This window comes from Tupaia chinensis, unplaced genomic scaffold (assembly GCF_000334495.1).
Source record: "Tupaia chinensis unplaced genomic scaffold, TupChi_1.0 Scaffold000001_1, whole genome shotgun sequence".
Taxonomy (NCBI): domain Eukaryota; kingdom Metazoa; phylum Chordata; class Mammalia; order Scandentia; family Tupaiidae; genus Tupaia; species Tupaia belangeri.
This window is the reverse complement of record NW_006159427.1, coordinates 5,931,531-5,954,904: the sequence shown is the minus strand read 5'-3', so window position 1 is coordinate 5,954,904 and position 23,374 is coordinate 5,931,531. Positions and strand designations below refer to the sequence as shown.

General features: G+C 42.1%; 1 protein-coding gene and 1 pseudogene across 1 annotated transcript in view; one reads left to right on the top strand and one right to left on the bottom strand.

The window, feature by feature from the left end:
- The window catches only part of ODAD2 (outer dynein arm docking complex subunit 2), a 203,016-nt gene that overhangs the window by 48,931 nt on the left and 130,711 nt on the right, over positions 1-23,374 (top strand). Inside the window, exons 10-13 of the mRNA XM_006139755.3 lie at positions 14,599-14,745; positions 15,512-15,721; positions 20,926-21,168; positions 22,010-22,120. Of these exons, the coding sequence (XP_006139817.1) occupies positions 14,599-14,745; positions 15,512-15,721; positions 20,926-21,168; positions 22,010-22,120 (711 nt within the window). The remainder of the gene's footprint in view (positions 1-14,598; positions 14,746-15,511; positions 15,722-20,925; positions 21,169-22,009; positions 22,121-23,374) is intronic.
- LOC106734732 (60S ribosomal protein L31 pseudogene) lies at positions 2,429-2,797 on the bottom strand (annotated as a pseudogene).

Below are 23,374 nucleotides of genomic sequence, written 5' to 3'. Positions count from 1 at the left end.
ATAAAATAAAATAAAATAAAATAAAATAAAATAAAATAAAATAAAATAAAATAAAATAAAATAAATTAATACGAATGAGTACTGTCCAGTAAAGTGAGCTGAACTCCTGGAAAGCCGTAATTAAAGGTACATCTACATTTCATGCACATCCGTGCAAGTGTCATTAAACTGAAGAGTAAATTCTGAACCCAGTCTGTTGAAATCCATTTCTTGGTGGATTGAAGGTGGAGTGGGCCCAGACTTTGATATTCCAGGATCAATAAATCCAAGAGAAAAATGGAGGAGTGTAGAATAATGCCATGACCAAGGTTGGTCAGCTTTTAGGTAGTTTGGAGGCATCTTGGAGGATGGGCTGCAATCATGCTTTCTCCCCCCAACCCAGGCGTTTCCTTGGGCTGTCAATTCAGAAGAGGGGGTCTGTACCATCCTGACGTCAGCTCTAGGCTCAGCAGAGGACAGTAGCTGGCAAAGTGGAGGTGTCTGTGCCTGGTCTGAGGGACTCTGCTCAGCTGGGCTAGTTCCTGAGTGCTGCAGTGCTGGAAGAACCCAGGCTGAATTCCCAGGGCCGTTTCCCCACACGTGCCCCCTCCCTGTAGCATGGCTGTCTCTGCACCTGAGATTTTGATCAGAGTCCGGCTGGGAGAGTGGGCAGCGCGATGACGAAAGCATTGATTTAGAGAGATGGGTCTGGCCCCAGGTGGTCTGCAAAATGCATTTCAGTGGGATGCACAAGAGGCCAGGAACAAGGGGCTACATCAGTGGAGGGGGTGGATTCCCTGCATGTTTATCCTTTCCCCCCAGTCCAGGGCGGGTCGGAGTGGGGAGCCTCATTCGCTTATTCTAGACAATCAGATTCATAAAACTCTGCACTCATTTCACCTTTCTTGTAAGCCAGGGAGCTTGCTAGTTATTCTTCTGATCTATATCCACAATTTCAGAATTTTCAGGCCACAAAAAGGGCAGAGGCCTGGGGGGTTCCCCTAGCTTAGCAGTAATCAGTCTTCCACTTCAGAGTGACATCTAAAAGTCACATTGCAGGTGCCATCAGGCTGCCAGCTTCAGATGAGATGTCCAGGGTTCACTCCCTGGAGTGTTTTGGGTTTCCTCGTGGAGGGGGATTCTTGGCAGAGACATTTTTCAGACTTGAAAACCTTTGTGAAACACAGCCTTCGTGGAGTTGAGTTTCTTAATGATTTTACAACTGATTGAACACACATGTGCATGTACACACACACACACACACACACACACACACACACACACACGTAGACATACCAAATCGTTACCAAATTGGTTAAAGAGTTCTCCTAAGTGGTAATTGGGAGTTATATGATTTTTCATTGCAGGAATTTGATGTACTTTGCAATCAATTACAGTTAATTAAATTCCTTTCCTATTACTCTGGTTTTGAGTACGGAGTGGCAGGTAGTTTGATCCTTGTTTCATGGGTGGAAAAGCTGAGAAATATTTTGCTCCAGGCCACACAGAAGGCGGCCGTGGGCCGGGACCGCATCCAGGCTTCTATCTTTACTGCCGGTTGCCTGGTTATTCTGTCCTGCTGTCAAGAAATCCAGGACTGGGAGGCCTGCAGACCTTGCTGTCATGCCTTTCTATCTTCTCTGTTTGGATTTCATCATCTGAGTAAGAGACTAACCAGGAGCACTTCTCGTACAGGAACTCAGTAGTCACTGTGGAAGGAGTGTGCTCTTTGGCTAGAATTTCACCTACAGAGATGGAGGAGAATGTGATAGTGCAATTACTCTTTGAAAGGTGGAAAACAGGGTGGGCCTGTATTGCAGCAGTTAGGGACTGTGCAAGGAAGCCGGATCGCACACAACTGACGGGGATTCAAGTCTCAGCCCTGTTGGTGTCACACTGGGCACACATGCATGCACAGCCCGGATTCTCACAGAATGCAGAATTGGATGAAAAGGGATCATAGTGTAACCAGGCACCACTGGGGGGTTCTCGTACTCTCTCGCTCTTTCTCTCTGTCTCGCTCTCTCTTTACACATGCATACATGTACCCTCTGGCATTAAAAAAAAAAGAAAATAATAGTTATGTTTATGTACCCAAACAAACTCCAGTCGTAAGAAAGGAAAATTAGGGGGCTGGCAGGTGGCACGGTGGTTAAGGTGCTGGACTCCCACATGGCCATCTGTGGTTCAAGTGCCAGACCTGGCAGCTTGATTTCTCACTTTCCCTTTCTCTAATTCTCTGTCTTTCTCTGGTCAAATTTAAATAAATAAATAAATAAATATTTAAAAGAAAAATTAGATCCACTGTCCTGAGAAAATTTTTAAAAATGAATATATATGTTGCTACATATACGTGGGTTAGCTCCCAAGGCTCAGCCACAAGATGAGTAGAAGACCTTTTCTTTTTTCTTTTTCATTTTATAACTTTATTTGAAAATCAGCAGTTAGTTCTCATCCACATTGACTGTAGATTTTTGAATGTGGTAACAGGTACATAGGTCACCAGAGTGTAGAGCTTGTTGGGTGAATCTTCATCCTCGTTTCGTTTTCTGGACAACCGCACATGGAATTGATATGGGACGTTCCTTATTCCTTTGGCCCAGACAACTTTGTTGAGCCTGGTATCAATGCGCACATCTGGAGTCCCCATCTCTTTCATGGCAAATTTCCAGGTTTCTTTGAGTACCTGAGGGGCACGTTTCTTGAAGCCCACGCCATGGATGCGCTTGTGAATGTTGATGGTGTGTTCCCGGGTCACCACCTCGTTGATGGCAGAATGGCCCTTCTTCTTCTCGCCACCCTTCTTTGCAGGAGCCATTCTGCCCCGCCTAAGTTGAAAAGAAAAAAAGCAAGACTTTTGTGCCTTTTTAAAAAAATAATTACCTTTTAGAAATCACAAGTCTACATTTATATTGTTATAAATAATGTAGTAGGAGGCCGGTGGTGCAGTAGGTAGCAAACTGAACTGCAGTGCTGGAAGCCATATGTCTGGCCACTGGTTCAGATCCCCAGGGTGGCCCAAAAACATGGCAGAGACGTGTGTGTGTACCCAGGATCCTGATGAGCTTGAGGTCTCAGAAGGGGATTGCAGTGTGACCTGCAATGTCCTGTGACAGGCAGGACATGGCAGAAGCATATATGGTTCCTCTAGTACTTTACTCTCTTCTGGATTTAAAAATCTTAATATAATATACAAATAATACATTAATATATACTCATTTTAAAAATGTAAGCCATGCAAAAGAATCACAGTAAAAGCCTCCTTCCAGATAGTTCTCTGTTTAAATACATATACATATGTGTATATGTATAAATTATATACATAAATGAAACAGTATTATTTGTTATACATTTTTTTTTCCTTTTATGGGATTGGGGGAGGAAAGTGAAAGAAACAGAGGTAGGCATTTTTGACAGGGTTTTGCCATGTCATGGTCCTCTTCCCCAGCCTCCTAATTAGCTCCTAATTACAGGTGCACTCAGCCATGTCCAGCATGTTCAGGTTGGCTTGGGGACTGAACCTGGGCCTCTCATGTGGCTTCCAGCCTCCTAAGTGGTGATACTACCTCTGCACCACTGTGGCTGGGCCCATATTATTGCTTATTCTACATTTTGCATTTCATATTTTGATATTATGTCTTGGTGATCTTTTATATCTGCCCTAGTCCTTTTCATTACTACATAGTTTTCATTATAGGCATGTATCATTGATTTATTTAACAATTCTTATTGCTAAATGTTAAAGTTATCTCTCAAGTCATTTTGTGCTACTACAAAAATACTGCAACAAATATTCTTACATATCCTTTGGCTATACTATTTGGATATGCTATTTCTGCAGGACAGATTCTTTGACATAAAATTGCTTGGGGTTAAGAGAATGTGCATGTAAATTTTTGATACCTCTAACGGGGAATAGTGGGGTATAAAGTGTCGTTTATGCAAGATGAAACATCCTAGAAGGGCTGCTGTACAATGTAGTGCCTGCAGTTGACAGTATGTATTGTACACTTTCCAAGTGGAAGAGAGTAGATCTGATGTTAAATGGTTTTATGGAGCCAGCAGGTGGCGTAGTGGTTAAGGCTCTGGATTCCCACATGGCTGACCACCGAGCTCCTTTAAGAAAAGAAAGAATATATGTACATTAAAGACTGAGAATGCTTGCATTAGGTTTTTCTAATGTAAAAGGAAATAAAGAAGAGTTATAAACCAAGTATGTTTGGTTTGTATAGAAAGGATTTGATTGATCTCTATAGAAAGCAAATGTCAGTTTCCACTCCACCAGCAAACTTGCCCACAGAATGAGATCAGCCAGGACTACTCAAAATAATCCAGAAATAAGCAAATGAATACACAGAAGACGGAGCTGCCAGATATCCATTCATGGAAGTTTTGATTAAATCGGTCTGGGATAGTCTAGTTACTGATAGTGTTTTTTTTGGGAGAGGTTTTCACTATAGGGCACGTGCGCTCGCCAGAAAGACAGAGAGAGACAGAGAGATAGAAAGCGAGGAATCCCCCCCCCCACCAGGGGGGATGGCCACACCACAATCCCTTCTCCTCCATTTCTCCTCTCGGGATCTTGGGCATGCACGCACATGCGCCTGGCATGAGTTTAAGCCACTGGGTCCAGGACTCGAACCACAATTGACTACATGGGAGTCCAGCGACATAGCCATTACACCAACTGCTGGTCCCCACTGATAGTCTTTAAAGTCTCTCCAGTGTATTAAAATTGTTCATCTATGATTAAAATCCATTGTTACAAATTCTTACTAATTTGCGGGCCCTTTTTTTTTTTTTTTTTTTTTTTAAGTTTGTCCATTTATTTTTTTCATGAGTGTGAGAAATAGACAGATACAGAGAGGCACACATGGGCCCCCGAGGAGGGAACCACCATGGCACGATTCCTCCCTAGCCAGCCCTCTTCCCAGCCAGGATCATGGTCACTTACAGGCTGAAACAAACCCTGGCCCCCGACAGCCCCAGCATGACACTGTGGCACCCACCCACTGCAGCTGAGTCATGCTCTCTTGTTTTATTTTTCATTTTGGCCAGTTCTGATAGAGGGTTTTTGCCATAAAGCTTGTGTGCTCACTGGAGAGAGACACAGAGAGAGTAAATGAGAAATCGCCCCCCTCAAAGGGTATGGCTATGCTGTAGTCCTCTCCTCCATTCTCCTCCTGGGATTTTGGGCACACACACATGTACATGCCATGTGGGGGTCCAGCACCTTAACCACTGCACCACCTGCTCCCCCCTTCTTCTATTCTTGAGGATGCAAATTAACCCTTTGGTTGTTATATTATTTGAAGATATTTTCTCATTATCTCATTATCTTTTTATCTACTTGTTTGCACACTAACAAATAAGCATTTTATTTATTTTGTTTTAATTGCCAAAGGGTGTTTGTGTGTGTCCAGGGAGAGACAAAGAGAGGGAGGGACAAAGCACCCTAAGGGGCATGATCACATTGCAGTTTCCTACATTTCTACATCCTTTTGGGATTTGGGGCATGCACCAGCGCCAGGATTCGAACCTCAATCTACCATGTGGGATCAGGCTCTCTTAACACCAGGCCATGAGGCCAGCTCAACAAATAATAATTTTATTTATGGTTTATGGGTTTTGTATCTAAGGAAGTACAGAGGGTTTTCTGAAGCCATTCCAGGAGGATGAAAGTATTTTCTGTTTTTTTTTTTTCTTGGTAGTTTTATAACTTTTTAAAAAATGTTGAGATCCTTAATCCATCTGGAATTCACAGAGTGTGTAGCGTAAGGTAGGCATCAAGCTTTACTTCTTTTTTCCTCTAAAGAGGCAGTCCATTGTATCAACACAGATTATTGGTTCATCCACTGTCTTCTCCAATGAACTGAAAGGCTACCTGAAACACTGCAGTCGCAACTGGGAGAGATTGTTTCTTCATCTTTCTTTGTTATATTGATTTATTTAGATGTTCCCATGACAGTTTCATGCTGTTTCAATTACCATAGCTTTGGCATATTTTAATATTTGGTAGACCAGAGAATTTTGTTTAAAATTTCTAATTTTTATATTCCAAATTATCTATAGAATGAATTGAAAATTAAGCTAAAAATAAAATTTAAAAATCCTGTTGGGATTTTGACTGGCTTATATGTATTTATAAATTATTTTTTGATAAGTTGAAATTTTTAACACTTTTAAATAATGTTGGACTTTCCTGCTCAGGAACATGGTATGACCATTCATTTATTTCATTTTTTAAAATGTGTTTTAGTAGAACTTAATTGCTTTTTCTCGTAACTTTCCAATGTATTTCTTGTGAGAAATTATATTTCTTGTTAGTCATAAATTTCTTGTTTGTTTTTTAGAGTTTTTTTTTTTTTTACTCTAGGGCACATGCACTCTCCAGAGAGGGAGAGGCAGAGAGAGAAAGAGAGAGCCCCCCCCCCCCCCGGGGGATGGCCACGCCCCAATCCCTTCTCCTCCATTCTTCTCTTGGGATCTTGGGCACGCACGCACACGTGCCCGGTGTGAGTTTAAGCCACGGGGTCCAAAACTCAAACCATGGTCGACTACATGGGAGTTCAGCGACATAGCCATTATGCTAACTGCTGGTCCCCCACAATCCCTTCTTCATTCTCCTGTCAGGATTTTGGGCATTATAGGCACACATGCCCGGTGTGAGTTTCGAACCGCTGGGTCAAGGACTCACACGGTGGTTGATCAGGTGGGAGTCCAGAGCCTTAACTACTATGCCATCTGCTGGCCACAGTCATAGATATTTTTACTATTGTTTGCTAAGACTAGCATAGGAATTTTGTTCAAGTTACACATTCTGATTTGTTATTTTTAGCGTAATGGAGAGTTACTCAGTTTTTACATGTAGCCCTTGTATCTAGGCACTTTACCAACTATTTTTATTAATTATCATGATTGCTCAGCTCATGGAAGACAATTACAGTCAGTAGAATTTTTTTTTCTTTTTGCAGTGACTAAGACATTCCAGTAAATTCTTGTGAATATTCCATGGCTATTTAAAAAGAATGTGCCTGGAATCCTTGTGTTGTTCCTTACCCATTCCTGATTTAAAAAAAATTCTTAGCAAGCTTGCAGTGTAACAATACTACTCATTCCTGTCAGGATGTGTGCATGTATTCTCTCGTGGAAACAATGGTTTCTTTTTTTGCCTTGGAGTCGCCTGGAGTCCTGGTTGGGTGCCGAATCACCAGTGTACGATAGGTTTGCAAATAAACGAAGGCGAAGTGCTGCGTTTCACTTCCTCCGCCACATCGATGGAGGCCACTGGCCTGGAGGCTTACCTTTTGCCATTCGTGGTCCTGGGAGAGGAAGGGTACCTCTCAGCCAGCCTCTCGCCGGCCGCCAGGCCTTCTGTCATCATTAATGAACAGTCGCTGGCGGGGGTTCACTTTCCTTGCTCTTTGAGTGGCATGTTTGGAGGAAAAACCGCTGAGAACATTCCGAGCCAGCTGGATGGCTGTGTGCTGCTCGTCGCGTCACCAGGTCTCAGCGCCTGCTTGACTGCAGACGGAGGGGACCGGACCAGGGAGGCCCTGGGTCCTGCTCACGCCTCTGTCTGCTTCCGGCCTCCCCGGGCCGAGACGGGCTGCGGCAGTGATGCCAGTGATGACCCTGCGGTTGTGTTGCCCGCCAGAGTTTCAGCTGCTAGCTTGGGGTATCCTGCCCTGAACTAAGTTTGCAAAAACCTTTCATTGCAAAAGTCCCTTGAGGGCACAGGATGGGTCACTTCAACCTGCTGCTCCAGTATCCTCTCTTCTCTGGATCTCTACAGTAAGTGGTCTCCACACGCTGATTACCCCCTCCAGCAGCAGACTGCCCATCATAGCCCTCTTTAAAAAATGTCATCAGCGCCTGTTAGCCAGACTTGCATAAAACTTAACATTCCCAGCTCTGCCCTGGGGCCCAGTGGCTTCTGTTGCCTACTGGGCTTTCAGTCACATTGTCCCACTGTCCCACACTGGGCTGGGGCCACACTGGCCTCCCTCAGGACTTCCACAGGCCAGGCTCTGGGCCTCCTAGGGCTTTGGTGCAGGCCGTGTACCTTGAGTGGCTGCTTCTCGTCACCTCCCCTCCTCTCCTGCTAGGGAAGTGCTGACTTTTTGTCCATATCTCAGCTCAGAGCTTCTGCCCCCAGGGATAATGCCCAGGCTAGATTAGAGACCCTATTCTGTCCATCCAGAACCCAGGCCCCTGGCCCGTGTAGCACTTCTCAGACTTACTGTTGTTATTTATTTAGATGACCTTTAACCAGTTAAAATCGGGGCCAGCAGGTGACATAGTGGTTAAGACGGGACTCCCACAAGGCCCACTGCATTTTGGGTACCAGACCTGATGGCTTGAAAATCATGCAGGCCGGCGTATGTGTGCGTGCCCCAAGCCCCAGTAGAAGAATAGATGAGAAGGGATTCCCGTGTGGCCATCCCCACTGGAGAGTGATTTCTCTTCTTCTTTCTCACTGTCTCTGCCTTTGTCTCTGGTGAACACATGCACCCTATGGCAAAAAGCCTTTTTTAAAAAAAGTTAAAATCAGCGTCTGGACAGTCCCACTGTGTGAGAGGCAGGCCACATGGCAAGGTCTTCAGTTCCATCCAGAGACCTCCCCGAGTGTGGCAGGTATGCGAGTGCACACGTTCTAGGGCTGGCTGAGGTTGCAGGACCGGTCATGGGCATTGAGACCCTGTCCAAGGTGGGTGCTGTGTCTCTTGTCTCACTCTGTCTCTGTCTCTCTCACTCATGGAATAAGTGATAAAAATAAACTTCAGAATCTTTCTCCTCCACTAGACTTCCAACCTGGTGAAGACAAGGACCGGCACACTTTTGTTAACCAGTTTGTCATTAGTGCCTGTTACTGGGCGTGGCAATTAGTAAGTGTGCAACACATTTGTTGAAAGAATGTGAACATTATCAGAGGCAGTTTGTTCCCTGCTTTTCCTTTGAACACATTGCTCATCACAATTCAGTAAATATTTAATTCTTCCTTATTGATGGTAAGGGAGGGGCAGGAGTCTGTAACATGAGACAAAATAAAGTTTTCTTATTTAAGAACGCTTATTTAAAATAATACAAAAATCAGAAAAAGAGCCTCAATTTATCTTGTCTGTCGAAGAGAAATTTTAGGAAAAGGAAGAGAAACCATTTGTTCCAGCACTGGGTGTTTGAAACTCCACTGTGACAATGGACAAGTACCTCCCAGTCCTAGAGAGGAATGTGAGCTGCAGAGTTTCCAAGGGCCAACCGAGCCCTGAGATGTTTGAGAAGAAGCAGGAGCAGGGAGACAACTGGCAAAGGAATTGCCTCAGTTTAAGGAGTGGAAAAGCTGATTGGAAGCATTTTTTCAAAACCCGTCAGAAGCTAGTAAAATATTTTTCTGTGTTTTCTCCTGCTCTTAAAAACCCCACAAATGCAAATGCATGATAAAATGTAAAAATAAGTACTGGCAACTAATTGCGTTCTCAGGAGACATTTAATTAAAAAAGGAGCATATTTACACTGCCTCTCTTTAGTTAGATGTTTATGGCCTCTGCACGAAGTAGAACGAACATTCGAAATCCTTTGACATAGCTGGTATTTAAAGAATAGCAATTGGCTAGCATTTGTGGTTCTGTATGTTGAATATTTTGGCTCTTGTCCTCTGGTATTCATTCTGAAAGATTTATAATCCTTCTGGGAGTGTGGTCAGTGACAAGAGTAGAACTAAATCCTGAAATGTGGAAAAACTAACTTTCCCTAATATAAAACTGTTCTAAAAAAATCCCTGAAGCCTATGAATATGTTTCCAGACTTTCAGAAAAAGCCGATGATTTACAGAATTTTTTTTTTTTTTTCTGTAAAGATCTAACTTCCCATGATGGGTATAATTTGTCAGTCCCTTCAAAATTTTTCTAGAAACAATTCAGAAAAATATCAACTCTTACCTTTTGAGTATCTCATGCCAGTAAGTGGCTTTTAAAAATGTATGTTGTTGGCTCTAATGAAATAGAGCTCAAGCTTGGTTCTAGTCAAGTGTAAATAATGAAAGAAACCCCGAGTGGTAGAAATAGTCTAGAAGAGAAGAATCAAGACAGCTGGAAATTGGAAACCAAGATTGCACTGAGTGTATGAGCAGGAAATTGCTACCAAAGAAAATAGGAGAGTATAATACAAGAACAGCATCTTGAAAGTCCTCGATCAACCGCAACTGTCAACGTCAGGATGGTATGTTCTTCTTCAGGGAGTTGGATACAGGCTGGGAGGAGGCTCCCGGCCTGGCTGAGGCCAGACCCTGTTCAATGTCTTCTTATGCCTTCTAGTCATACTTAGGTCTGAAGTTCTGCCTAATGGACTTTCTCTACCTGAAGCTCTTGGTTTGGATTTTCAAACTCTGAATATAGGATCCCAATTCTGTTCCTTCAATACCCCCTGGGGGGACCAGTAGTTAGCATAATGGCTGTGTCACTGAACTCCCATGTAGTCGACCGCAGTTCAAGTCCCGGACCCGGTGGCTTAAAACTCACGCTGGGCGCATGTGCGTACATACCCAAGATCCTGAGAGGAGAATGGAGGAGAAGGGATTGTAGTGTGGCCATCCCCCCTGGGGAGTGATTTCTCGCTTTCTGTCTGTCTCTGTCTGGCAAGTGCATACGCTCTATGGCAAAAAAACCTCTCAAAAAACAAAACAAAACAAAAACAACCTGAGGAACTTTCTGACTTCTTTTAACCATTTAAATCTAGAAAAAGACTCTTGATAGAATGAATTGTTTTTCTTACTTTCTTTGTTCTTCCTTTTTGTGCATTATTTAATTTCCTTTTATTCAGTCTGATGAGTATATAGATTCTCCTTTGTGGTTTGCAAAATGCCTGCCTTTTGTTTTCAGAAAAGAGGAATCCCAAGTGTCAGTTCCCCCACATAGGAAGTTTATGACCCTGACAATAATTGAAGATTTATTATTTTATATTTTACAATCAAACATAGGACAGTTAGTGGTAATGTTTCTCTTGGAAATAAGAAAGAAAAGATATTAAAAGCTGTAAGGATATATCTTATTGTTCTAAATGTAAATAATAAACTTAAGACTATGGTCATCTAAATTTAATCACGAATACAGGGGACAGCCTGGAGTACCTGTTGGGAGAATTGGTATGGAAAATGGAAATTGACAGTGACATGACCACAGGTAAATTGTTCCTAGTATCTCTAGAGATGTGGAGGGAATTTTCTTAAAAGGACAAGAGGAAAGCCTGAACATCTTTACTTTTTAAATTTTTATTTGTTTGTTCGTTTTAGATTTCTGCCATAGGGCACATGCACTTGTCTGAGAGAAACAGAGAGAGAAGGAAAGTGAGAAAGCATGCCCATGATGACCACACCACAATCCCTTTTCCTCACTGTCCTCCTGGGATTTGGGGCATGCACATGTACCCAGCGTGTTTTCCAAGCTGCCGGGTCCAGAACTCGAACCATGCACTAGGCCATGTGGAACCTAGCACCTAAGCCACCATTACCACCTGATGGCCCTAGTGTTTTTTTTTTTTTTCTTCAGATTTTTGCCATGAGGCATGTGTACCCTCCAGAAAGATAGAGACAGTGAGAGGAAAAGTGAGAAATCACCCTCCTATGGGAAATGGCCATGCCACCATCCCTTCTCCCCCATTGTCCTTCTGGGATTTTGGGCACACATGCACACACACCCGGCAGGATTCTCAAGCCTGTGGATCCAGAACTTGAACCACAGTTGGCCATGTCGAAGTGCAGCTTAACCACTGCACCACCTGCTGGCCCCACTTGCTGGCCTTACTTTTTAATTTTTTTAATGAGAAAGATTTGTTTCAATGAGCGAAAGCGTGTCCATGCATGTGCAAGTGTGCATGAGAGTGTGCCAGAGAGAGCACTCTTGACAGGCACTCTGCACGCCGCGAACCCCTTTCCCTCACCCTCCAGCTCCTCATGCGCTTGGACTCCTGGTGTGTTTTCAGGCTACCCTGGGATCTGAACCTGTGTCCACCCATGTGGCTTCTAGCACTGTAGTCTAGTAAGCCTTTGACCATGCCACCTGGGCTGTGCTGAGGAAGTTTTTGTTTTTGTTTTTGTTTTTAAAGAAATTTTTGCTATAGGGCATGTGTGCTCTTCAAAGAGACAGAGTTAGAAAGTAATCACCTCTTGGGGGATGGCCACACCACAATCCCTTCTACTCCATTCTCCACTTGGGCTCTCAGGTATGCATGTATACGTGCCTGGTGTGAATTTTAAGCCTCCGGTTCCGGGACTCAAACCATAGTCGGCTACCTGGGAATCAGCAATGTAACCATTATGCCATCTGCTGGTCCCAATACAGAGATTTTTGATGGGGTCTCACCTTATCGCGATTCTCCCAGCCTTCCAGTTAGCTAGGACCACAGTCCTGTGCCATGTACCCATCCAGTTTAGGTTGGGCTGGGAACCAAACCTGGCCTCCTCTGTGGCCTCAGCCACAGTGCAGCAGCACCCTCCCACATAGCCTCGCTGGTGGGCCCATCTGCACTTTTCACGCATGCTCTATGCAATCCCATTTCAGTTCCTTATTTTTAAAGTCATGCTCATGCTGAATTCTCAAAGGGATATGCATATGAAAAGAAATGTAATACACCGTAAAGTTATATGTGATTCAATGTAATATAAACAAGATTATGATAATAATAAATAAATTTAAAAATGAGAAAAAAAGAAAATTTTAAAAAAGGGAAAAAAAAAGATAACCATATATGCATGTGTGTGATATGAAGGAAGAGGGAGTGAGGCGGCTTGTATGTAATTCCCATTTTCTGTGCTAAGCCTCTTCTGTATGTTATCTGTTTTATACATGTATAAATTTTTGATTTATATATGTTATAACAACATAATTTATTTGAAAATTTTATACTTATATGTAAGCATAATGTAAAATATATTTACATATAAAATAAATTTCTCTATGAAAATAGAATAGATATATATTATCTGTTTTATATATGTACACTATTAATTATATGTCCTATATAATGAGACTATTAAATAATGATTAACAAATAGAAATAAACATAATCTGAAATTGTCTTTCCTTTAAAGAGAGTGAAATTTGGTATTTGTTTTCTTTTTTTCTTTGGAGAGATTTTTTCGCTATAGGGCGCGTGTGCTCGCCAGACAGACAGAGAGAGACATAGAGACAGAAAGCGAGAAATCACCCCCCAGGGGGGATGGTCACACCGCAATCCCTTCTCCTCCGTTCTCCTCTCGGGATCTTGGGCACGTATGCACACGCTCCTAGCGTGAGTTTTAAGCCACCGGGTCTGGGACGCGAACCGCGGTCGACTACGTGGGAGTCCAGAGACATAGCCATTACGCTAACTGCTGGTTCCCATAAATTTGGTATTTGTTTTGAGGCAGAATCCAAGGCTGGCTTTCGTGAACAGCTTTTGCAAAAATAACTTATTCTTAGCTCCTATGGAAATAGTACTTTTGTGTCTTATGAACTTTATCATGTTTATGTCGGAGTGCTCACTAACTAACTGGTAGCAGTAGAAATAAAATGCATGAGATCATGTTCTTCAGAAGATTTTCAAGATTTTCAGTGTCCACTGGTCATGACATTGCTTAAGGATTCCTGCAATGGGGCCTCCAGGTGGCATGGTGGTTAAGGTGCTGGATTCACACATGATGGTTTAAGTCCTGGACCTGGCCACTTAAAATTCATGTCAGATGCATGTGCATGCCCAAAACCCCAGAAGGAGAATGTAGGAGAAGGACCTGTGGCAGGGCTATCCCTCCAGCTCTGGGAGGGGGTAAGTTCTCACTTTCTTTCTCACTGTCTCCAAGGAGACTATTGAAAAAAAACCTTGGGAAAAAAAAAGAAAAAAAGAATTCCTTCAATGAATTCTCATTTTAATTTCCTGGCAGGTCTGGGCACTAATCAGCATTAAATTTGCTTAAAAATTTTCAGTTGTTTTTTTTTTTTTTTTTGTCTTAAAGGAGCAGCTCACCACAACCCGTTACACGTGGCAATGAATCACATGACCTCCCTACCCTTGGCCTGAGTTCTGCTCACATTAGTGAAGCTTCCTTTGTATTCTTCCTGTCGCCCATCCAATCTGTGCCTAGGTCTTACTGGGACTCCCTCCTCTTTCCCAGACCCAAGCCCTCACTACCCTCTTCTCTCTTTCCCAGTTTGGATTGCTGTATGCCTCCCTCGTGGTTTCCCTTTCTCCAGGTCATCCCTATCCCAGAATGTTCTACCTCCATCTGGAAGAATACCTTCCAGACACATTTTGCATTGCACAGTAACGCTGTTCAAGAACTCGGACCGAGTGAGGAACTACCAGCTCTCTGTAAACCTCCCACTCCTCAGTCCATCTCTCTGACATACTAACGCCGCCTGGTGTGGTAGCTGTTGAAGGAGACAGACCACCTTTAATGTGAACCTTTAATTGGAAGAATATTTTATGAACTCAGTACAGTGTTTCCATGCTTCAGCTCTACACAATTCATTTAACAAACTATAGCCCACTTGGAGACACCTTTCCTAGTTCATGGATTCATAACCACTGGGTACATTTCTATGGGAACATGGTTCTATTTAACTTTTCTATGGTGCTGCATCTTTGCAGGGAGGAAATCAGACAGCTACAGTGATTGCATTGTGTTCAATGAGGGATTTCAACTTAGCTCAAGAGACCTGCCAGTTGGCAATCAGGGATGTTGGAGGCCTTGAAGTTCTGATAAATCTGCTTGATACAGATGAAGTCAAATGTAAGGTGAGTGGCTTCCAAGGGATGAGGAGTCCCTCAGGCTCTTTCCTCTCTCTCAGTGTCTGCCACTCCTTGCTGACTGGTTCTTATTCTCATTTACTGTTTTTTTTTTTTTTAAGCATTATTTTTATTTTAACTTTATTTTTTTACTATTATTATTTTCCAGTTTGATCAGAAAGAGAGGGAAAGTGAGAAAGCAAGCCACCAGGTCTGGGATGTGAACCATAGTCGGCCATGTGGGAGTCCAGTGCCTTTAGCCACCATACCACCTGGTGGCCCCCATCTGCTTATTGTTAGAATCAACCTGCTTCCTTTGTTAGCTTCCACTTTCTTTTCTCAGCTTGTCTTCCATCTCTTATTCTTTTCCATTAGTTCCTCATGCCTTATTTTTTTTAATTTTAAGATTTAATTTTATTTAACTTCATTTATTTACTTTTTAAATTCGACCAGAGAAGGACAGAGTGAAAGAGAGAGAGAGAGGGACAGTGAGATATCAGGCTGCCAGGTCTGGGACTTGAACCGTAGTCAGCCACATGGGAGTCCAGTGCCCTTAACCACCAAGCCACCTGCCAACTCCACCTTATGCTTCTTGAATGTTTGTTTACATAAGTGAAGGAAAATACGGAGGATATGTGTAAGCTCTGGGAATGGAAACTATTTCTTAACAAACTTAATTGGGGAAGGATCTGAGGTAGACTTGAAACTTTTAAAAACATAGCACTGGGTATGTATTAAGTGCTCATTCACCTATAACTTTTTTTTTCTCATGTAGATTGGTTCATTAAAAATTCTGAAGGAAATCAGTCATAATCCTCAAATCAGACGTAGTATTGTTGACCTTGGGGGCTTACCAATTATGGTTAATATACTTGATTCTCCACACAAGAGTCTGAAATGTTTGGCCGCTGAGACCATCGCAAACGTTGCCAAGTTTAGAAGAGCCCGGCGGGCAGTGAGACAGCATGGGGGCATCACCAAGCTGGTGAGTACTGCTGACATCGTCAGCCACACACGATGCCACCAACATGGCAGATCCCTGCTGTCCTTCCTGGCCGTTCCTAGGCAGTCAGCCATCATTGGGTCTTCTGGGAGTCTTTTTTGTATCACATGTCCCTAAGGATTATTTTTGTATATTGACATTAGCAAGTGGCCAAAAAAAATGTTCAACCTCATTTTTCAGAGAAAATTTGAAAAGTAGATGTAACTGTCATTCGCGGCATGGATAGGGCTCCATTCGTGTCTGTGTGGGGTTGGTGACAGCCGCTGAGACCCAAGCAGGGGAAAACAGTCTGGTAGACATGGCCTCTGATGTGATCTCACTGTGAGAGCGCCTTTCCAAGGAGATCGTCAGAGCTGCAGGCACGTACTCATCTCGTTGTTACAAGGCTGAGGATCAGAATGGAGCAGGTGCTTAATAGTAGGCCCTCAGTAAAATAATTTGCAGTATATTCAGTATAGTCTGCTATAGCTGTTTTCTTCTGCTCCTCCTCCTCCTCTTCTTTTTTTTGCAGAGAGATTTTTGCTATAGGAGGAATGTGCTTTCCAGAGAGACAGAGAGACAGAAAGTGAGAAATCACCCCCCAGGGGCATAGCCATACCACAATCCCTTCTCCTTCAGTCTCCTCTTGGGATTTTGGGCCCACAGGCACATATACCTGGCATGAGTTTTAAGCTCCTGGGTCCAGGACTCAAACCATGGCCGACTACATGGGAGTCTGGCAATATAACTATTGTGCCATGTGCTGGTCCCCTGGTGTGAATTTCAAGCCACTGGGTCTTGAATAGCAGTTGACCATGTGGAAATCTAGCAACATAACCATTATACCATCTGCTAGTCCCACTATTGTTTTCTTAAAATGTTTAATGAATTGCCACCAACTTTTACTCGAACGTGCTATACTATTTTACAGTGTATTCAACTATTTACCTGCAAATAAGAAAAGCAAACTGCCAGGTTCAAGACTAGAACTGCTGCTGGCCGTGCAGGTGCCCAGTGCCTTAACCACCATGCCACCTGCTGACCCCAACCTGCATTCTTATATCTGTTACCAAGTTTTCCTCATCCTTCCCTCTCCGCTGTCTTCTGGTATCCACCACGTCCTGTAGAAAGGGGAACTTTTGTCCACTATTGGTGGGAGTGCAAATTAAGATAACCATTATGGAAAACAGTATGGAGGTTTCTAAGAAAACTAGAACTACTTATGATCCAGTAATCCCATTACTGTGTGTACATACCCAAAGGAAAAGAAATTAACATGTTAAAGAGATCTCCACATATCTGTGTCCATCATAGCACTATTTACTATTGTGTTTTGAAAATATATTTAGTAGCAAAGAATAAATATAAAATATTTAATGTTATATGAAATACCATGTGATCTCAATTTTTAAAGATCTACCTACCAATATGGGAAAAAGCTATTAAAATATATACGTAAGATTTTCGCAGGCCAGTTTGTCTTCTATGCAAAAGTCTTACATTTATCATCCCCCAAAATGATGACTTCAATACCGAAAGAAAGAAAATTGGTATTCTGCTCACCACCTTTGCCATGTCAGGAAAGCCTTTTTAGGAAGTAAATGCAGTGTAGAAATGTGTTTATATCCTCATTAAAGAGCAGTAGCTCTTGTCTCTCCCACAGGAGAGACACTTGCCAGATCATCTCCACTCCATTTCAGTTCCTTAACATGAGTGTCATGTCTTATTCATCTTAGTGTCTTCCATAGCCTAGTACTTTACACAAGTAAAGAGTTAATAAGCACCTATTGGGTTAAAATGGATTTTAAGAAAGATTCTGTGGTTTTGCTTGTTATCTGTAGAGCACTATGAAATGTAATTATTTGTTTTAAAAATAAGATGGACTTGGGGGCACGGGGCAGCAGGTGGTTGAGGTGCTGGACTCCCACATGGCTGGCTGTGGTTTGAGTCCCAGACCTGGTGGCTTGCTTTCTCACTCTCTCTCTCTCTCTCTTTCTGTCTGGTCAAATTAAAAAATAATTTTAAAAAATTTATAATCAAATAAAAAAATTTTAAAATAAGATGGACTTTATGACTGATTAGATGATTCATAGATGGTTAGATGCATAATAAAGCAAACATGGCAGAATGTTATTTATAGACTCTAGGTGGTAGACAAATGGATTTGCCATGCAATTGCTGTGTCATTGTTTCATCTTTTCTGTGTTAGAAAATTTTCAAGATTAGAGGCCAGCAGATGGTGTCATGATTACATTACTGGACTCCCACATAATCAACCATGATTCAAGTCCCAGCTCCAGCAGCTTAAAGCTCACGCTGGGCACATGTGCATGCATGCCCAAAATTCTGAGAGGAAAGTGGAGGAGAAGGGATTGCGGTGTGGACATACTAGGTCCCTGGGGAGGTATGATTTCTTGCTTTCTGTCTCTCTGTCTCTTTGGCAAGTGTACGCACCCTATAGCAAAAAAATCCTCTCTCGAAAAAAAAGAGAAAATTTTCAAGGTTAAATGTTGAAAGAAGTGTAATTATGCCTCTGACTATTATTATTGTAAGTAGTGAAATCGTAATAGCTGATGGGTCAGCTGTATCAACTGTCTACCAAAACTCTTCCCCTTACATTTTAAGAATGAATAAAGTAACATAAAACTAAAATATGTTTTCATGGGACTCTTATGCATCATGTTCAGGAAGTTCATATTAGATAATTGCACTAACCTGATCAAGATAATGACACTTTTTTTTCCCTTTCATTAAAAAATATTTTGTACATTCAATTGCTGTACATTGCCACAGCTTGTAAAATGAATTTTCCTAGCATAAATACACTATACACCAGTCCAGTTAAAGATGTTGTCATACATGTTATCATCAGCACAAAGTCATTCATTTCTGAATGACATTTATTTATTTATTTATTTATTTATGTTTGGAGAGGTTTTTGCTATAGGGTGCGTGTGCTTGCAAAATCACCTGGGAGAGACAGAGAGAGACAGAAAGCAAGAAATCACCCCCAGGGGGGGGATGGCCATGCTGCAGTCCCTTCTCCTCCATTCTCCTCTCGGGATCGTGGGCACTCATGCACATGTGCCCAGCATGAGTTTAAGCCGTTGGGTCCAGGATTCGAACCGTGGTCAACCACATGTGAGTCCAATGACATAGCCATTATGCCAACTGCTGGTCCCAAATGACACATATTTTAAATGATAGCTTTAGAAACAGGAAAGACCAATAAAGGATAGACCAACCTTAGGCTTGTGATTGCTGGATTGAGAGCCCTTCTGGAAAGGATCAGTTTTGGGGATTCATTTTGGGCTGCTGGGCTCGGTGAGTAACAAAGGTAACAGAATCAAGAGTTACCAACCTAAACGAGAAGTGAGGGAGATGAGTCAGTACAGGAGTAGAATAGTGGCTGGTGATGGCGTCAGAGCAGGGGCACTACGGTCAAGGTCATGGCGGGCAGGAAAGGCACTGGCCACTAAGTTTGGGTCCCAAGATGGAGTTAGGTCTCTTAGAGGCACCGTGATAGGAACCCGGTTAGGGGGCATGGAGTGTGAGAAGTTGGGCGGATGTGTTCAGGCAGGGAGCTGCTGCAGGAGCCAGGAGAATGCCGTCAGGAACATGTTTGCCTACATGTGTTTCTGTTTAGAGGGTATGCTTACATTTTCAGCTAAAAGCATTACAAGCATTTCCTGGGTGGCACTGTGTATATCAGGTACAAACTAGGTGGTGGGAATAGGAATAAATGTATGTCCCTGGTGGCTGTGATGCCATCCTGTAGTAGTAGTGGGAACGTGGGGGTAGGGAGGATATACTTAAAGCTTTAAGTGTGATGTGAGTTTCAAGTATTTAGTTGGAAGCACTACTGGGAATAGTGGAAGGACAAAGGAGAGGTGATTAGTTGACTCTACTAGAGTCAAGAAAGGCTAGAAAGAGGAAATACTGCTTGCTGAGTTAGGAAGGTGACCATGTCTTTGTTAGGTGTGCTCACCAGGGAGAGGCTTCAGGAAGTTAAAGCAATGTTGGTAAAGAACCCAGAGCTGGGAAACACTATTGTGAGTTTAGAAGCTGCGTTTCCCTTGCCAAACCTAGAATAAGTGGGCAGAGTAGTGAGAATTGAAGATGGAAGACCATGGTGCTTATGCAAGGCCTTATCCATTGAGTTCAAGTGAGTTAAGGGGTTTGGACTTTACGTAATGAGGGAATTACTATACTAGACAGGTGCTTTTAGGTTGTCTGCTCTGTTCAATCTCATTGTCTTATCATTTCTTTCCTACATTATTGTCCCACCTGTAGCTGGTGCCTGAATGCCATGTGAATCTCTTGACTAACCAGTTTGATACATGAGAGGCTATCTGTTTCAAGTTGGTCCCACCAGATTTCTCTTCCAGGAATTTGGAATTGGGATTTAGAGACTCTACTCAGTCTTGGCTATGCGCTTCTTGTATGGGATTGGTAGTCATGGCTAGTCAGATAGGCTCCCATGTATCTAACTGGTTAGTTAAGAGTTTGGCTTGCAAAGGTAGAAAAATGGAGTAGATTGCTTAGATGAGAGCTCCTATATCCTGAAATAAAGACAATGAGTCCACAAGAATGGCTGACAGCTTTCTCCTATGGTACCAATCTCAGTTCTGGGGAGGCCTGCCTTCACCTCTTCATGGGGCAACCTGACGTGCTACCATATCCTTGTTATAAGTAAATTCTCTTAAGGTCTTCAGTGACTTCAGTTATTGCAAAGGAAAAAGAGGATGCTGGAAGCTGTGCTGTTTGGTTTGGTTAGTTTCAGTAGTAAGTGTGGAAGGCTGAACCCTCCAAAGAAGTCTAATGGCTTTAAGAATGTATAGACCCTTCAGTTCTCATTAAAAAAATTCTAATGGTCTTTGGTAGCTTGGCTTTCTGAGATACCAGGGCTAGGGGTGTGGCTGACAAATATTATTAATGTAAATATTAGAGTCATATTAAGAAAATACTATCTTGGTGGGATTAACCTTTATATGAGAAGGAAAGGAAGACATTCCCACATGTAGAGGGAGATGTTATAAAGAGTTTTGTTTATTTGCCTTCACTGATCATTGTATAGTATGGAATTTGATTTTTTTAAATATTCTTAGCTTTGATGGTGAGCTTAGTAGCAGCCCTGTAATATTGGAGGATGCATTAACTTTTATTTTAAAGATGTTCATGGACATTGTATTTATCTCTTCTTATAGGTTGCTCTACTTGACTGCGCAAAGAATTCAATAGAACCTGCTCAATCCAGTCTGTATGAAACCAGAGATGTGGAAGTGGCTCGCTGTGGGGCATTGGCACTGTGGAGTTGTAGCAAGAGTTATGCAAATAAAGAAGCCATCCGCAAGGCCGGTGGCTTTCCACTGTTGGCCAGGTTACTGAAAACTTCTCATGAAGACATGCTGATTCCTGTGGTGGGGACACTGCAGGAATGTGCATCTGAGGTACCCTCACCAGTTCTACTTCCTTTGCCTTTATTGCCTCAACTTTCTCTTATTCAAAAAATAATTAAAGTTATCATGACCAATGAGAATTTGTTTTTTAGGGAGTCACCATTCTTTTAGAAAGAGGAGATAAAACTAACAGTATATTCATTAAATTAGTACCTGTGTGATATATTTTTTTAAATGTGGACTAAGTCGTGTCTTAACAATGAGGATACATTCTGAGAAATGTGATTTAGGTGATTTGAACATTGTGTGAACATCACAATGTACTCAAAACAGAGTACACTTCCAAAGCTTGATAGAACAGCCTACTGCCCACATAGGCTACATGGATAGCCTATGGGACTCTGTTGTATGCCTTATGGGACTCCATTGTGTGTGCAATCTGTCATTGACCCAAATACTGTTATCTATGCACGACTGTTATTCTGTTTTTTTTTTTTTAAGTTTACTAATTTATTTCTTCTATGAGAGAGAGAGAGACAGAGTGAGTGAGTGAGTGAGTGAGTGAGTGAGTGAATGAGTGAGAGTGACAGGTACCCCTACAAGGACTTGAGGCCAGAGTTTGCCTCTAGTCTCAAAACAGCCTGAGACACAGGCCTGCACAAACATGCCTGGCTAAGGGAGATCCACAGGATGTGAACCCAGAAGCTTGCCCATGTAGGTCCCCCTGCGTTACTGCTGCACCATCATTTGGCCCCAATTCTCTTATTGTTATACAAATTTGTTAAACTCGGACTTCCATGTTTATTTACTAAGAAAGTGTGTTGAGCATGATTATTAATGTAAGTGGTTATATTCATTCATTGTGTGTACACTTACATATTTTTGTTCCCAGGAAAACTATCGGGCTTCAATCAAATCAGAAAGAATCATTGAAAATCTAGTGAAGAATCTGAATAGTGAAAATGAACAGCTGCAGGAGCACTGCGCCATGGCCATCTACCAGGTGAGGCGAGCTCGCAGCAGGTGGCAGTGTTTATGAAGGTGGCTCCCTCTCTGGGTTGGGACTCAGGCATCCGCATTTTAAACAAGTTGCCAGGAGGGTTTTTATGGACATGCAGCACTGAGAACTGCTGCCCTACGGTAATGATGGGTAACTTGTGTTTGTCAGAGAAACCTACTTCAACATGTATGCCTCTTTACATTTCTAGAAGGCACTTAGTCATCTTTCTTGGTCTCCTAGAGCAGCTTCCTTCATATAAAAATAGATAAATAAGTATATGATGACCTTATATTGCTCTTTGTATGTCCTGTTCAAATACAGTGATCTTGGGAAACTTACCTCCTACCAAGACAAGATCGGTAAATGAGTGTGTGTGTGTGTGTGTGTGTGTGTGTGTTCCTGTTTTATGTTTTCAACATTAGTTTACTTATTTTAATCTTCATTAATAGTTTGTGGATTATAAAAGATACCATTGGGTCATCAGAAAAGTCCCGACACATTTTTGCATAGGAAAACAAAGAAAATACATCGTGACTTTTCTTTTTTTTTAATTTTTCTTTTATCATTTATTTTTATTTATTTATTTACATCCATTCACTGTACATCATTATAGCATACAAAATGAGATTTTTCCATTCACAGTACACTGTATATTGGCTCAATCAAGCACATCAACATATGTGTTATTGTCAACACATAATTTTCCATTTCTTGTTTTCTGTATATTTTGCCTTTTTTCCCATCCTTGATTCCCTATCTCACCCTCTGCCATCTCCCACCCTCCTCCCACATTGTGTCTGGTATCTATTGTTGCTTTCTCTGCCTCCCCCATTTTATTGTTTCACTAAATATCTTAATAAATCTAAATATTTTCAATAGCAAACACAGCTGAAATATAAATAACCTTGAACACAAGTCTAACTTTAGGCATAAACCTCAGTGAATAGAATGAACATACTATAAAGTAGCACCTACCTAGGGCTATATAGCTTACTGCAGTCATCAGATAGGTATTTTTAATGTCTTTTTTTTTCTTCTGAAAATTTTTTTTTTATTAATTTACATTCATTCCCTGAGCATCATCACAACATACAAAATGTGGTTTCCCATCTAGAATAAACTGCATAGTGGCTTAATAATGCATGTTATCATCCATAATATTCCATTTCTACTTTCATATACATATGTTTTTTACCCCATGTCTGACCCTTTGCCCTATTCCACTCTCTTATTACACTATCTCTGCTGTCTACAGTT